Source organism: Neofelis nebulosa, chromosome 8 (genome assembly GCF_028018385.1).
Source record: "Neofelis nebulosa isolate mNeoNeb1 chromosome 8, mNeoNeb1.pri, whole genome shotgun sequence".
Lineage (NCBI taxonomy): Eukaryota > Metazoa > Chordata > Mammalia > Carnivora > Felidae > Neofelis > Neofelis nebulosa.
In genome coordinates, this window is record NC_080789.1 from 104,082,668 (window position 1) to 104,100,383 (window position 17,716).

Sequence of the window (17,716 nt, forward strand, 5' to 3'; positions counted from 1 at the left end):
GTCATTTCTCTTTTATTTTTGATAAGTCTGCCTAGAAGTTTATCAATTTTATTACTTCTTTCAAAGAAACAGCTCCTGGTTTCATTGATTTGTTCTTCTTGGGTTTTTTTGTTTGTGTCTCTATCATTTATTCCTATTCTAATCTTTACTATGTCTCTTTTTCTGCTGGCTTTAGGCTACATTTGTTGTTCTTTTTCTAGCTCCTTTAGGTGTAAGGTTGGGTTGTGTATTTGAGATTTTTCTTGTTTATTGAGTTAGACGTGTATTGCTATATACTTCCCTCTTTGGACCACTTTTGCTGCATCCCAAATGTTTTGGATGGTTATGTTTTCATTTTCATTTGTTTCCATGTATTTTTTTAAAATTTTGTACTTAATTTTCTGATTAACCCATTTGTTTGTTTTTGTAGGATGTTATTTAGCTTCCGTGTATTTGTGGTCTTTCCAAATTTTTTCTTGTGGTTGACTTCAAGTTTCATAGCATTGTTGTTGGAAAATATACATGGTATGATCTCGATCTTTTTGTACTTATTGAGGGCTGATTTGTGACCCAGTATGTGATCTATCCTGGAGAATGTCCCATGTGCACTCAAAAAGAATGTGTATTCTGCTGCTTTAGGATGAAATGTTCTGAATATCTGTTAAGTCCATTTGGTCCAGTATGTCATTCAAAACTATTGTTTCCTTGTTGATTTTCTGCTTAGATTATGTGTCCATTGCTGTGAGTGGGGTGTCAGATTCCCCTGCTATTACTGTATTATTATCAGAGTTCCTTTATGTTTGTTATTAATTATTTTATGTATTTGGGTGCTTTCAAGTGGGGGTATAAGTATTTACAATTGTTAGATCTTCTTGTTGGATAAACCCCTTTATTATGATATACTGCCCTTCTTCATTTCTCGTTAAAGTCTTTGGTTTAAAATCTAGTTTGCCTGGATGCCTGGGTGGCTCAATTGGTTAAGCATCCAACTCTTGGTTTTGGCTCAGGTCATGATGTTGCAGTTCGTGAGATTGAACCCTGTCTTGGGCTCTGCTCTGGTAGCACAGGGCCTGCTTGGGATTCTCTCTCTCCCTCTCTCTGTGCCCCTTCCCTGCTCACACTCATTCTCTTTCAAAATAAGTAAATAAACATTTAAAAAAAATGTCATTTGTCTGATGGAAGTATGGCTACTCTGGCTTTCTTTAATGTCCTTTAGCATGATAAATGATTCTCTATCCCTTCACTTTCAATTTGGAGGTGTCTTTAGGTCTAAAATGAGTCTCTTGTTGGCAGCATATAGATGGATCTTGTTTTTGTTTTTGTTTTTAATGTTTATTTATTTTTGAGAGACACGGAGAGACAGAGCATGAATGAGAGAGGGGCAGAGAGAGAGGGAGACATAGAATCTGAAGCAGGCTCCAACTCTGAGCTGTCAGCACAGAGCCCCATGTGGGGCTCGAACTCATGAACCATGAGATCGTGGCCTGAGCTGAAGTGCTGAAGTTGGACGCTTAACTGACTGAGCCACCCAGGCACCCCGATGGGTCTTGTTTTGTTTTGTTTTTTTAATCCGTTCTGACACCCTGTGTCTTTTGCATTTAGTCTATTTACATTCAGAGTGATTATTGATAGATATGAATAGTGCCATTGATTTACTTGTTAAGTCATTGTTTCTGGAGATTTTCTGTTTGTTTTTTTTTTCTAGACTTTTTTGCTTTTGGTGTTTCTTTCCCACTCAAAGAGTCCCCTTCAATATTTCTTGGAGGGCTAATATAGTGGTCATGAACTCTTTTAGTTTTTGTTTGAGAAACTCTTTATCTCTCCTTCTCTTCTGAATGACAACCTTGCTGGATAGAATATTCTTGGCTGCATATTTTTCCCATTTAGCATGTTGAATATATCATGCCACTCCCTTCTGGACTGCCCAGTTTCTGTGGAGAGGTCTGCTGCTAACCTTGTTTGTCTTCTCTTGTAAACTAGGGATTTCTTTTCCCTTGCTGCTTTTAAAATGTTTCCCTCATCTCTGTATTTTGCAAATTTTACTACGATATGTATTGGTGTTGGCCTGCTTTTGTTGATTTAGATTCAAATTCTCTGTGCCTCCTGGAGTTGGATGTCTATTTCCTTCCCTAGATGAGGGAATTTTTCAGCTGTAATTTGTTCACATAAACCTTCTACCCCCCTTTCCCTCTTTTCTTCTGGGACTCCTATGATATGAATGTTATACTTTATGAAGTTGCTGAGTTCTCTGAGTCTACATTCATGATCCAATATATTTCTTTCCCTCTTCTTTTCTGCTTCATTATTTTCCATAATTTTATCTTGTTTTTAAATTCTTTTTTCTTTTATTTGAGAGACAGAGAGTACACGCCAGGGAAAGAGGTAGAGGAGACAGGGAGAGAATCTTAAACAGGCTGCACGCTCAGTGTGGAACCCTATGTGGGGCTTGATCCCATGACCCTTGGATCATGACCTGAGCTGAAATCAAGAGCCAGATATTCAACTGACTGAGCCACCCAGACACCCTGATAATTTGATCGTTCTGCATTACTTATCCATTCCCCTCCTTCTTCTATCTTTGTGCTCATTACATCCTACCAGTTTTGCATCTTGGCATTTTTATTTTGGCCTGACTAGTTTTTAGGTCTTATCTCTGCAGTAAGCAACTCCCTGGTGTCTTCCATGCTTTTCTCAAGCCCAGCTAGTATCTTTATGATTGTTGCTTTAAATTCTGAATCAGGCATATTACTTACATCTGTTTTGATTAGATACCTGACCATGACTTTTTCTTGTTCTTTCTTTTGGGATGAGTTCTTCTATCTTCGCATTTTGTCTAGGTCTATGTCTTATTCTCTGTGTTAGGGAAGCCTGTTATGTTTCCTGTTCCTGAGGCTTTTTGAAGAAGAGGTCACATAGTGTCCAGGTCCTTGTGCTTCAGGGAGTTTCTCTGGTGTGTGCTGTGTGCACTCTGCTTCTGTGTCTTAGTTACTCTATCCTTCAGACTAGTCATCTGCAGAGGCTCTCCTTGTCTACAGTAGGCAGTGTTTGGACCTTGACCAGAGTGTGGCAAATTTTAACTGGGTGTGCTCTGGTCTCCTTGTTAAAAGAGACCAGATCCTATTTCCACTAAAGCTAGGGCTTTGCAGCACACTGTGGTCAGTAGACTTGGTGGGGTGGGGGGTGTTTATGCTGGCCTTCTGGGGGAGGGGCCCACTACTCTGGTTCTCAGGCACACTTGCCGTAGTAAAGAAGCACCTGCAGAGTGCATGGGAGTGGAGCTTGGTGTAAGTGGTTTAGGTCACCACTGTTGGCACTGTGCTGTTACTGAAGTTAGTTTATGCTGTGGGACAGGGGAGGGAAATGGCACCAGCCCTCTCGTTCACACTGGAAAGGGGAGTTTGCACCCACCACTGTCTGGGAAGCCCTCCGAGAAGAGCAAACAGTCTCTCTGTTTTCCAAGTGTCCCTGAGATCCCTGCCTTCACCCTATGTCCCAGCTATCTGCCTACACAGCAGTACAGTGCACCTGTGTTGTATCCCAGGCAGGCCCACTGAGTTATAAAACTCTAAACTTTAGGGACAGTGTGGCACAGATGTGCACTGGTCCTCTGGAGAAGGGTCTCACTGGGCTGGTGCTGGTTTGTCTCAGAAAGGCAGTGGTATTGAAGTGCAGGAGCTTGGAGTTTAGAGTAAAGCACAGCAAAAAGCTGGTGCCCAGGTTAGCCACCCTCAGCAGGTGTCTCTGCCCTTATGCTAATAAATGGGGCAGTGCAATGGCACCTGCTGGCTATTTTGTCCCCTGAGAGGCACCACCACCTCTCCCAGATGTGCTCCAAGAAGGGAGAACCATTTCTCCCAGTCCATCCAGGGGATCCTCAGATCACACTGTCTGCTCCTGGGCCTCTGCCCTGCTTTCCCACAAGAGCACCACAGGGCCTACCAGGCTCCACACCAGCCACAGTGCAGACTTCGAAAACTTCAGTCTTTGAGCCCCACTGGTTATAAAAACTCGCCATAATCAACCCCTCTTGTTTTCCCAGTCAATGACTGGGAAAGTGTTTTCCTTGTACGATTCCCTCTGTGCTCTTTCTTTCTTTCTTTCTTTCTTTCTTTCTTTCTTTCTTTCTTTCTTTCTTTCTTTCTTTCTCTCCCATTCTCCCTCTCTCCGTCTCTCCATGACCATGGCTCCTTCCCCTCTGCAGCACCTGTGATCCTTCTCTCCCCCAAACCATGTCTCTGCACCTCCTACCCTCCACAGTGTGGCCTCTTCTCTCCCCCTAGTTGTGCAGTTTGTTCTGTCCTCAGATTGATTTCTTGGGTGTTCAGAATGATTTGATATTTGTCTAGCTGTGTTCGAGGGGTGAGGCACGCCTAGGGTCCTCCTGCTACTCCACCACCCTAGCCCCCCCACCCCCCACTAACTATGATTCTAGACAAAATAACTGCATTTTCCCTGCTTGATTTTTTTCTCTAACTTTGATTGGAAGATAGTGACTTTTCCTGCACATGGGGTTATAAAAGACAAAATATTTTGTGGAATTTGAAGTGCTTTAGAAATGTTCACTACGGTGGCACCTGCCTATAGTGATGCCCTCTCCAAAATAGGGATAAATATGAGTCTATCCTAGGTCCCACCCAAAGCTATTTATGACAGGAAATTCTGGAAGGACTTTGGTAAAGTACTTACATTTGTAGCCTGGCTTAAAGTGTGATCTTTGGGACAGTGTGACATAGCAAAGCACAAGTGATGCATGTATGCTGTGTAAAGGGTATTTTCTGTTTCCCATTTCTTGTTTTTATTTCCCTCTTCTAGTAAAAAAAGATAGAACTCCTAAGCCAAATATTTACCTTAACTATTACCTTTAAACTCATCTTTCTAAATTTTGGGAGTTATTTTCAGAAGAAAAAATAAATTTAGGTCATTCTTGCTTTCTCACAGTGGAATGAACAAATGATGTGAACAATAATAGAAGAAAGAGCAGGAGCTGGAATAGTTAATATGAACAATTGGTCTTAAATTTTAAACCATTGGCTTTATTTTCTGATTGAAAGGTATAAGGCAAATAGTGGGTCCTGTACCTGAAGCTCTTGACCCTAGGGTGTTCTATTTTTCATTTCTTAGCAGCCAATCAACTTTAAAACATGAAGGAAAAATCCAGAAAATAATCATAAAGCATTCCTTGGAGAAGTTTCCAAACATGAATAAAAATTAACAAGCCCCCTTCATTGAGCTCAGGTACTGTACTTGGTACTTTACTGAATTATCTCATTCATTTCTAACAAGAGCCCAATGAGGAAGGAGCCTTTAATCTCCATTTTATGAAGCAGAAACTGTGGCCTAGACGAGGTAATTAGAAACTTATCCTAGGTTATACAGCTTCTGGATACAGGGTGGACCATCTTAAGTAATGAAATTTAAAACAAATAATTTATAAATTACTCAAGTAGTTACATATTCTTTGTAAAATAAATCAAAGCTGTAGGAAATACAATTTTTAACAAATCACCGATAACTATATGTTTGTATGTGTGTATATGGTTAACCCTCCCCCCCCCTCCCCCCGCCACACACACACACATCTGAAACACACATAGTAAGTTGATAGTCTTGGTTAACCCTGAGGAAGGAAGGAGAGAAGATATCAGAAATGGAAGTGATGATGGTCAAAAACGTTTTTAGCTTTATCTTGAATGTTTTGACTTTTTGCAAGGAGAATATTTTCATATATTAATTGTGCAATTTAAATTATTCAGAAACCCTGAGGACACATTGGCTAACCTCATTGCCCTTTTTCTGGTGACCCTCTCTTCATCCTAGTCTCTACCCAAGAATGTTTAAAACTTTTCAAAGATTACGTGTACATGAGTTACTTGATATAGTGATGATTATAAAGTCATCATTGATGAAGTACAAAGCAGTATAGTATGGTGGTTACAGGCACAGGCCCTGGATCCAGACTGCCTGGGTTTGGATCCTGGCTTCCTTTTTGTATGACCTCTCTGTGCTCCAGTTTCCTCATTTATAAATTTGGGATAATAATACCTATTTTACAGGATTGTTGTGAGTCCTAAATGAGCTATTATATGTACAGCACTTAGTTCTTGGCATATTTTAAGAGCTAGATAAGAGTTACTGCAAATTATCCTAACACTCAGAAAACAACTATGATAAATTGTATATACATCCAAACTTTCTTCTGTGTGTGTGTGTGCCTATATGTGTGTGTGTATATATACACATACATACATGTACATCCAAATACATTCATGTGGGTAAATATAGATGGATTTTTTTATTAAAATTGGATTATACTATTTCTATGTATTGTAATCTTCCTTTTTACTTAACTCTATAGATTGCAAACATCTTTCCATGTCATTAAATGAAGTAATGAATGTTTAAAACAAAACTCAGGTGTATTTGGTTTTAACTAATGTGATACATGGATTCTTTTGACCAAATATGTGAACATATGGTAAGACAGAAATTTCTTGGCTCTGTACTGAGAATCTGGAGTGCTTATAGATATTGAAATATCTTAAATCATTGGCACATTGATATATCTTACTTAAGTGTATTATTATTTGTTTTATTTGTTAAGCAGTGATATTCAGCCTTTTTATTTATTTATTTATTTTTTTAAATTTTTTTTTTTCAACATTTTTTATTTATTTTTGGGACAGAGAGAGACAGAGCATGAACGGGGGAGGGGCAGAGAGAGAGGGAGACACAGAATCGGAAACAGGCTCCAGGCTCCGAGCCATCAGCCCAGAGCCCGACGCGGGGCTCGAACTCACGGACCGCGAGATCGTGACCTGGCTGAAGTCGGACGCTTAACCGACTGCGCCACCCAGGCGCCCCTATTCAGCCTTTTTAAATGTTTGTCTTCAGAGTCAATATGCCAGAGAAAATGGTATTTTTATTTTTTAAGTTTATTTATTTATTTTGAGAGAGAGGGGAAAAGATTGCAAGCAGGGGAGGGACAGAGAGAGAGAGAGAGAGAGAGAGAATATCCCAAACAGGCTCCATGCTGTCAGCGCAGAGCCTTGATGTGAGGCTCAATCTTACAAATGATGAGATCATGACCTGAGCCAAAATCAAGAGTTGGACACTTAACTGATTGAGCCACCCAGGCACCCCAGAGGATGGTATTTTTCAAGTGTCACCGTAGTAAGGACACTTGGAATACAGTTCTTTGTAAGAAGAAAAAAGATGTATAAAAAGTACATTGATTGTTAAGAAACATGTATTTCTTCTTCTGCCCCTTTCTGGCTTTTCAGGAGATGTTTCACAAAGCAGAAGAATTTTTACCCAGAACGGCAAATAGTGAGATGGATGAGATGGACACGTCAGACACCCAGTGGGGCTGGTTTTACTTGGCGGAGTGCGGGAAGTGGCACATGTTTCAGGTACCTCCTTTCCAGAATGAATGTAGCACAAGGGCATCCCCTTCAGTCAGCATCACTTTGCTGACGCACAAAGTAGCAGTGCAGACCTGGAAGGAAATCAAACCTTAAGGAAATCAGGTAGCTTGACTAAAAGAAAAATGAGAAATTCTTCTAGTCCTTTTCCTTCTCCTTTCCCCAGGTTTTCTCAATCATGTATTTATTTATTTTTTTTAACGTTTATTCATTTTTTTGATAGAGACAGAGCGTGAGTGGGGGAGGGGCAGAGAGAGAGGGAGACACAACCTGAAGCAGGCTCTAGGCCCTGAGCTGTTAGCACAGAGCCCAACGCGGGGCTCGAACTCATGGACCGTGAGATCATGACCTGAGCCGAAGTCGGACGCCCAACCGACTGAGCCACCCAGGCGCCCCTCAATCATGTATTTAGAAGAAGCAGTGCGAGTTCACTGTGTGTACAGAGGCGAGTGTGACTGAGTTGCGTAGTCTCAGTATGGCTGAACAACTGCAAATTCCATTTGGTGAACAAGGAGGAGGGGAAGAGAGCAAGCCTATATTAAGCACCTTGTGTCCACCAGGTATTATGTTAGATGTTGCGGGTATATTTTCTACTTTAGCCTCACAGCAGCTCTGAAGCAGATGTTAACACTCTGTCTCATGGTCAAAGAGCAAAACTCAGAAAGGCTAACGGAATCTGTCCAGAGTCATGGCTAGTGAATTTCAGCCAGTACCCAGAAGCTTGGTGGTCTTTCTTTACTTAGAAGCCTACCTAAAGAAGATTTAAGTTGAGCCGGTTAGGAAGTTGTAATTATTGTAATCATTTGTAGAAATTGTAACAATCTGGAGAGAGGGATTCTCACCAGTTGCTGGAGTTTCTTCGCTGGAAGTCCTTACACCCTTTTGCACATGCCTGCTTAGCGGTGATTCTCCCTGTGTGTGGGAACTAGAACAGGCGCTCAGTCAGTTCCCCTCATCACTCCAGTCTCTGTCTCTGTGACCACAGAACCGCCTCTGTGGCCAAGTCATTGACACGAACAGCTGGTAAATGACACTCTCTGGTTTGTCTTAAAGCCGGACACCAACATTCAGTGTACAGTTAGCAGTGAAGATATCGAAAAAAGCTTCAAAACAAACCCTTGTGGCGCCATTTCTTTTACTACTTCCAAATTCAGCTACAAGATAGACTTTGCAGGTATGTTTTTTTTCCCTAATAGTTGTGTGTTTTTAGCATATTGATACAGTAAAATCTACAGTTGTGAAGATGAGAATTAGTTAATATATTTGTGCACAGTGAAATAAATCCTTTTTGTCATACACAAAAATCTCTATAAAAATTCAAGATTTAAAATCTTGCACACCATTACCTTTTGTAAAGGAATATTTGTATGCTCATCATACAAAACATGTATGAAGATTGTCATATCTTTTGAGCTTATGTAACAGTTTTCCTCTAAGGAACACAAAACACTTTTTAGCTGTTGTTTTGTTCATCATTGAAATATCTGGGAATCTTTGTATTTTAAGGATCCATCTGAGAGGTTAAGTAACAAAGTCATAGGTAGCTGGTGATAGTTTTAAGACCAAAGTTCAGCTGAATGACCCATCTCTTAGTGTCTTTACCAGAAAACTATTTCTTTAATGGATGTTGCCTTTTGCCATTTTCTGATTTCATTGGCTCTTTCACAGAACAGCCAGCTAATCTGGAAATCAGTCCTACTTTGGATTTCATCCATGATCTATGGACATGGTTGTAGGTATCCCATGAAAAACCTGTCGGATTCAACTCTTTTAGTTTCAAGCTGTTGGTTTCAGCTGTTTGTGGCATAGAGGCATACAAGACCTAGAAGGGGAGCCTTTTTGTTTTTTAAGGTTTTATTTTTAATTAACCTCTCCACGCAATGTGGGGCTCAAACATACAACTCCAAGGTCAGGAGTCACATGCTGTACTGACTGAGCCAGCCAGGTGCTCTGGAAGGCTTTCTTAATAAAGCGTATTTTGGCTGCCACGTGGTTCAGTCATATAGATGTTCTGTCCTAGTTTCTATGAGTAGTGTCTTTTTGTTGTTGTTGTTGTTGTTGTTCTTTATATATATTTTATTGTCAAATTGGTTTCCATACAACACGTAGTGCTCATCCCAGAAGGTGCCCTCCTCGATGCCCATCACCCACTTTCCCCTCTCCCCCACCCCCCATCAACCCTCAATTTGTTCTCAAGTATTTAAGAGTCTCTTATGGTTTGCCTCCTTCCCTCTCTGTAACTTCCCCCTGCCCCTTCCCCTTCCCCTGGTCTTCTGTTAAGTTTCTCAGGATCCACATATGAGTGAAAACATATGGTATCTGTCTTTCTCTGCCTGACTTATTTCACTTAGCATAATACTCTCCATTTCCATCTACATTGCTACAAATGGCCAGATTTCATTCTTTCTCATTGCCAAGTGGTATTCCATTGTATATATAAACCCCATCTTCTTTATCCATTTGTCAGTTGATGGACATATAGGCTCTTTCCATAATTTGGCTATTGTTGAAAGTGCTGCTATAATCATTGGAGTACACGTGCCCCTATGCATCAGCACTCCTGTATCCCTTGGGTAGATTCCTAGCAGTACTATTGCTGGGTCATAGGGTAGTTCTATTTTTAATTTTTTTAGGAACTTCCACACTGTTTTCCAGAGCGGCTGCCCCAGTTTACATTCCGACCAACAGTGCAAGAGGGTTCCCATTTCTCCACATCCTCTCCAGCATCTATAGTCTCCTGATTTGTTCATTTTGGCCTATGAGTAGTGTCTTTTTGGCAGAGTTGTGTTGTGTTGTGGTGTGGGCGGGTGGTGACACTAAGAAAATTCCCTTGGATGAACTAAGGTCCAGAAATGGTGAAGGGGATTTGTCCAGTAAGAGAATGATGCAACCAAATCTCTAATCATTATTGTCCCCCCCAAAGTTTTTATTTAATTATTGAGAATTAAAACCATTATATTCTTCTTCCCAACTAACCTATAACTGCTTTTTTATGACATTAGCTGCCTTCAAGGGCCCTGACATTTGTCTTTTTGCTGCAGTGTAGACAGAGGTATTCGCTAGACCTTTCAGACATCTTGTGTACAAGTGCCAGTTTGAAGCGATACTAAGACATAGTGATACGCACACACATCAGGCTTCATGTAGAGGATGAAGTTTATCAACACATTTAATTCAGCAAGCCACACATTTCTGAAAGAATATTTGCTAATAAACTGTATTTTGGGGAGAGCTTTCTCTCAGACCATACAGTTTGTTAAAAAATGTCTTTATCAAAGAATAGGAGTCACATTCAATAATTTAATTCCAGCAGCCCCTCTCTATGATGATACTGCATCAAAGGTATCATCAGCATTTCGAATGTACTGTTTGCAAAATTAGCTCCAACTGTTTTGCCATAAGCTGACTCAGGTGCTCTTGGTAAAAATGGTGAAGAGGAAACTCAGAGTGAGGTAGTAGAAGACCCTGCAGCCTTTGCCTCCTGTGCTGAGGTGATCTTGCTTTTTCCTGCACAGCGGTGATGCCAGTGTGTGTGCAGAACCTAGGGGAATCCGAAAAGGGCAGGGCACACTTTATATTTTACAGCATTTGCCTGGATGGGTGAAGCTCTTTATTTTGGAATGGAATGATGCCAATTAGGTAAGATACACTGACTGGGATCTCAAAGTAAGCCTCAGCACTAAACTTTGTGGGAACGAAGACATGGATCTGGTAACAGTGCCACAGCTAAGGCACAGAAGAGAGAAGAAGATGACACTTCCAGTTAGTTATTAGTCTTACCTCACCAGAACCTCTTGAAGAAGCACGTATTTAGTCTAGCTAGATTTTCTATTGTTGGTTTTGGTATATGGTGTAGAGAAGGCCAGAAATGTACCAATTTTTGAAATTCTGTGAATTCTTTCAGTTTTATAGTGGTAGTGTATCTTTTTATCATTCCCAAAATTTTTGGAGCAATCAAAGTACACTTCCCATTCATAACCTGACCAGAAGATTCGGTACTATAATTTTATTCTCTTTCTAATACTCTTCATTTTCTTAAGTCTTGCACCGTAGCATCAGCTTAAGCTTAAGTGTGCTACAGAAAGGTGCAGACCCTGTGTACTGAGCAGTCTGAGCCTAGCATCCTGTGTGTGAGCGAACGATGAAGCCATGTTCCCTGAATAGCGCTCCTAGGATGTCATGAATAGATGTGTGCAAGGGGTCCTTGATACACTGTGCTCACCAGCGCCTCCCCAAGTGCCATGGTTCCGGATCGCCATGTGCTGTGGCTACACATCTTCGTGACTATTTGTAGCACAATCTGTCCCTACTGCCTATCTAATATCTTTGTCTTTGCCTACAGAAATGAAGCAAATGAATCTCATCACTGGAAAACAGCGCTTAATAAAAAGAGCCCCCTTTTCTATCAGTGCTTTCAGGTATTGTAAAGAGAACAGGGATAGAGAGAGTGGGCTTTCCTCCTCTTTTTGAGTATTTGACAGAGGCACAAATAAGCTGAAAATGTTTGGGTAGCTTATTTAACGATCTTGATGTTGGTCTTCTCATGGCTGAATTTTGCATTAGTTGATGAAGTACAGTATGATGGTTGTCTGCCCTTGTTCCCTTTCCTGTTATGCTCTTCATTTCCCCTTCTGTATTTACATTTTTCATGTCTTTAGGATGGTCACAGAATGCCATATGGTCTCTGCTATAAATCCTTAAAATAGCTTGCTGAAGTAGGTTTGAATTAACTTGTAAATACTCTAGAGCCATCCAGTTATATGGGCTACTTATAACTCCTAGGCACTTGCCCCCTTTTTCTCTACCTCCACTGAGCCCCATTGGGCAACTCCTGGGAGTGATTCTAAATCTGTAATGACCAAAGGAGACCTAAAGAAGGTGTGAGCTCAGTGGGATGGCAGCACAGCCCTCTGCTCCTGGCTCTGGGTCGCACATTGTCCTGTTTGGTTTCTCTGGCGGTATACAGCCCTAAAAGAGAGCTGTAGATGCCAGAAAAGAGTAAGTATTTGTTATTCCTGTGAATGAAATTGAAGGGGAAAATCTTCGGGAGCATACCTCCTACTTTCTGTCATGGTCCCTCAAGTAAATATTGCTGTTCAAAGAACATAAAATAAAACAGAAAAAAAAGTGGTAGCATGTGAATTGGAAGGGATACCCCTTTGCTCTTTCCAAGGAGATATTTTGAAACAAGGATTCAAATAAGGAAAGAAATTCTTTAAGTTTTTATCAGTCTGTTTCTTAAGGCTTTTGGCTTGTATTTTAGCATCCTGATTTAAAAGTTATTCAAGCACTTTTATAACAAATACCCTAGTACTGCTGTGGAATGTGGAGGATATTATTTTCTTACCCACCACATCATATCTTTATTCTTAGGCACAAGGAATATAATAAACGAATTTCTTAGCTTCCCAAGGGTATGTAATCTAGGGAAAAAATGGGACATAATAACGGAAAATGTTATTGTAATTGTACGTTATTATTTCTGGTATACTTTGGAGGAGAGAAGCAACAACACTATGGGGCCAAACACTTTGTTCTGACACAGACGATACAAATCATAGAGCAAAGACAGGAGAGGGAGAGAATTAACCAGAATGGACAAGAATAAGCAGGTTAATAGCAGAGGAGAACAGTTAGGTATGCCACAGTAGAGCGATGCTGGTAAGTGGGTGTTGATACAGAAATTATTTACGCAGGAATATATCAAGTGTGTATTACACAAGGTGAATAGTTCACATTTCCTACTGGCCAGGAAATTACAATTAATTAAGGCTGCGGTCTACATAAAAATTAAAACAACACAAACAAAAAAAACCCTTTTACATAGCTAAAAGGTACTCCAGGCAAAGTAAAAAAAAAAAAAAAAAAACAACAAAAACAAAAAACAAGCAACAACTGGGAGAAGTATTGTTACTCATGATCATAAAGGGCTCATCTCTGTAATATATGAAGTACTCCTAGGAATCTCTGAATGGTAGAAGACCAGCAAATCATTAGAAACATCTGGCCTCACTCAGAATCAGAGAAGTACAAATTACACCAATTTTTTACTATCAGATTGTCAAAAATTCAAAAGTTTGATAATGTGCCTTTTTGGAGAGGTTGTTGGAAGTAGGGATTCTCTACATTTCTGGTGGTAATGTTAATGAGCATAACCTTCAGAGAGGGCATTTGGACAGTATCTGCCAGAATCTAAATAATAGTCTTTGACCCGGAAATTCCATCTCACAGATGTCCTCCTACAGATATACAAGTAGACAGGTAAGATGGCAAAAGAATCAATTTGTGGTTTTGCAGCATTCTTAACAGTAGCAAAAAGTCAGAGACATGCTAAATACCATCAACAAGGGACATACATAAATTATGGTATGTCGGTACCATGGAATTTTCTGCATCTGCAAAATAGATCGCACTCATTTGTTCAACCAGTAGGTATTGCATGAGCCAGGTTCTGTGGTAGGGGCTGGGAATGAGGTTACTCTCTATCTATTGATGCAGAAAGATCTCTAAGAACATATTAAGTTGGGGGGGGGGATGGCTGCAGAAAAACCCCGTAAATTTTATGTGTGGGGGAAAGATTTGGCTTGTGTGAACCTAAAGAAGTCTGGAAGAATACCCCCAAAGACTTAAAAAAAAAAAAAAAAAAAAAAAACACAACCAAAACTGATTACTTGGAGTTGGGGCAAGAGTTGAAAATTGGACAGAATAATTTTCACTGTTTGTTTCTTTATATGTGTTGTTTCTTTATATGTGTTAATTTTCAAATCATATGATTGTAGGATCTTTTCAAAAATTAAAATGAGCTTTAGAAATTAAGCTAAAGATAGGCTTGAAATTTATGACTTTCTTCCAGTAACCTCCAGTCCCCAAGGAGGATTAGTATGTCCTTTTCAACCTTTTGCCATTAAGCCCTCCGACTTACTTTTTTTCTGTGTTTACATCCAGTGGCTTCAACTTGGTGGGCAGGTTTTTCAAAGTTTCGCTGGCTTCACTGGGTGAATTAACGCAGGCTGTGTATGGGGAAGAGAGGGCAGTAAACAGAGAATGGCTTAGGTGTGAGTTAGAGCTTGAAGCACATTGCATGTATTGCCAAGAGGTTTGGATTTTATTTGATAGGCAGTATCAGTCTTTTAGAGGGTTTTGTTCTGTTTTGATTTTAAATTGAGAGTTTCATTTCTTCTTGGAAATTCCTTTCCTTTATCTAAAATCTTCCTTACATTTTAAAGGAATTGTGACAATTAAAAAAAAAAAACATGACAGCATTAAACAACTGTTTGTGAAATTTTGATGTTATTTAAGACTGGATGTTTTCCACCAGAGTTTTCAATTCCGCACCTAAAAAAGTAGCACAAAGAAGACATGCTGTAAATATTTGAAAATAAAGAGCCGAGAGCTTCAGTTCATTGCGTTTGTCACAATGCCCTAGACGTGAAAATTCAGCTTTGGAGAAAAGGTGAAATTAAAGCACTGACAATGATTATTATCAGCTTCTAATATTTTGTCTTGTCTTTTGCTATGTAAAGTTATATCTGTGAAAACGAGGCTATCCCCATGCCCCCGCACTGGGAGAACGTGAACACTGACGTGCCCTATCAGGTAAGAGCAGAGCTGATGAACCCCACTGTGGAAGAGCGGAAAGGGCCCCAGTAAAACTATGCAAACTTCTTTTTCCAGCTTATTCCTTTGCACAATCAAACACATGAGTATAATGAAGTTGCTAGTCTCTTTGGGAAAACAATGGATCGCCACAGAATTAAAAGAATTCAGAGAATTCAAAATCTGGACTTGTGGGAGTTCTTCTGCAGGTGAGACGGTGTCCAACCTGAACCCTCTCTTTGGCCTCTAAGACCTTTGTAGTCTTAGAGATAGCAAAACATAGATGTCTAACCGGACTGCCCCTCAGGTGTTGTACCACCTGTGGAGATGCGCTGTGTGTTTCTCTTGTGGTATCTCAACCCTGTCTGTCAGTACTCCTCCTCAGCACTCTCGGGGAGTGACACAGAGCTTCCCTAGAGGTGAAGGTCAGGTTCACTTCCAGCCCTGTGACACTACCCCCAAGGGCAAAGACCCCCTCTCCTTGCCAGGTGCAGAACTGTGCAGTCTTGGCTGAAATCTGCATTAGAAGGGAATCTAGGGAGCTCTTTAGTTTTGTTGACATTACTTTGGTGGTACAGACCTGTCTGTGGAATTAGAAGTCTCTGGAAACATTGTTGAACTCATTTATTTATTTTTTATTTTTTAGAGAGAGGGAGGGTGCATGTGCCAGTCGGGAAGAGGCTGAGGGAAAGGGAGAGAAAATCCCAAGCAGGTTCCACACCCAGCATACAGCCTGACTTGGGGCTCGATCCCACCAACGTTACATGATGACCTGAGCCTAAACCAAGATTCATACGCTTAACCACCTGAGCCACCCAGGCACCCCAACATTGCTGAAATTTTTTTAAAAAAGCAATTACACTATCTTGCCTCTAGTCATTTGCTTATTTTGTTTTGAAGGACATTGTGGAACATACTTTCAAATGTCTTGTTAGGCCCAAAGTTTAGGTAGTAGATTTACTGCTTAATTTAGGGTATAAACGAGCCATTGGATTGCTCAGTATGCACTTCATCTAAAAATAAAGTCCATTACAGAAAACTTAAATGTATTGTCCAAATTAACCTGTTGTGCTGTATTTTTTAATAGCAAATGCTACTTAAAATAAGTGGTTTATAAGTGGAAATATTTTTATTAAATTTTTATTTGTTTTTATTAAATATTTAAATTAAATTTATGAGGATAGTTGATTTTTAATTTTTTAAATATAAGCAGGCATTTAATATTTGCTCAGGAAAATTTCAAATAAAATCTAATATGAATATCCATCATATCCATCATGAATGATGGATGAATATCCATCATCCTGACTTAACATACTTAACCACACATAATCCATTTCCTTTTTTGTTTTCTATTGTTGTTGCTGAAGTATTTCAGAGAAAATCGCAGACCTTAACTCATTTCATTCGCATATACTTGAAAATTAGGCTGACTTTTGTTTGGTAATGATACATGGAATTCTTTCATGCTCCTGATAAGTAGTTAATATGGCCTGAATATATTCCTGGTTTTATTGTCATAATAGTTTATGGTAAAATAAGGGGTTTCAGCTTGTATTCTTTATAGTCCTGAGTCTTTGGACCAAGCTAACTTTTATTTCTGACAGTAATGAGTTTAACTGAGTGTAGAAGGTTTTGTTGGGTTCTTTTTTTTCTTTTTTAATGTGAAATTTATTGTCAGATTGTTTCCATACAACACCCAGTGTTCATCCCAACAGGTGCCCTCCTCAATGCCCATCACCCACCCTCACCTTCCTCCCCCCCCCCCATCTACCCTCAGTTTATTCTCACTTTTATTGGGTTCTTGTTGACATGATTCTTTTGTTGAGGACGATGGAGGCCTCTCTCCCCTTAAATTTTATTCTCTCAGTGGATAAAGTGAGTTTGTCTAAAATGGTCTGATGAAAACTTAATTCATTATTCTTAATCAGGCCTCTGAAGTGGAGTTCAGTTTTAACTAAACTCATAACTAGAGTTGTCTCAATTTAATCATAGTGGTAAAAATGTACCAGTGAATCCACATGTTTAAACATTGTACACTAGGAATTTCACTGAAAAAGTATCACTCTGTTCACGCCCTTCATGATTTTATGTAATGTTGGCCTATAGAAATCTGTGATGGTAAATGAACCTATCACCTGCTATGACATTAGAAAATACTGGGTCTTGTAGTAAGGACAACCTGTTATTTTGACATCTCCATTAAGAACTAAAATCCTGGTCAATCTTGTTGTCACATAACCTCTGACTCACCGTATGGACAGTCAGACATCCATTTCCATGTCGCTCAGTCCTTTTTTTTTTTTTTACTTTTCTCCTTTCTTCTTCAAAAAAAACTTTTTTGTTTTTGTTTACTTATTTTTGAGAGATAGAAAGAGAGATACAGAGGGTGAGCAGGGGAGGAGCAGAGGGAGAGGGAGACACAGAATCCGAAGCAGGCTCCAGGCTCTGAGCTGTCAGCACAGAGCACAATGTGGGACTCGAACTCAGGAGCTGTGAGATCATGACCTGAGGTGAAGTTGAACGCCCAACTGACTGACTGAGCCACCCAGGTGCCCCTCTCCTTTCTTCTAATAAATATGTCAGAGTACCTACTTTGTGACATGCACTTTCCTAGGCACACATGGGATATAGCAGTATACAGGACCATAATTTAGACAAGGAGCCAGACAATTGCATCACAAAATAAAAATGAAAATTAAGATGAGTGGTTAGAGAAG

The 17,716-nt window shown here is 39.9% G+C and overlaps 1 protein-coding gene across 4 annotated transcripts in view; it reads left to right on the top strand.

Moving 5' to 3' along the window:
• Positions 1–17,716, top strand: part of PARP11 (poly(ADP-ribose) polymerase family member 11) — a 68,685-nt gene that overhangs the window by 39,907 nt on the left and 11,062 nt on the right. For 3 of the 4 annotated variants that reach the window (XM_058743989.1, XM_058743985.1, XM_058743987.1), the window contains 5 exons: positions 7,260–7,388; positions 8,454–8,574; positions 11,743–11,818; positions 14,924–14,996; positions 15,075–15,205. In XM_058743989.1, coding sequence (XP_058599972.1) covers positions 7,263–7,388; positions 8,454–8,574; positions 11,743–11,818; positions 14,924–14,996; positions 15,075–15,205 — 527 coding nt within the window. In that variant the 5' untranslated portion in view covers positions 7,260–7,262. Of the gene's footprint in view, positions 1–5,100; positions 5,215–7,259; positions 7,389–8,453; positions 8,575–11,742; positions 11,819–14,923; positions 14,997–15,074; positions 15,206–17,716 lie in introns of all 4 variants that reach the window. The other variant, XM_058743988.1, reaches the window with a different exon arrangement.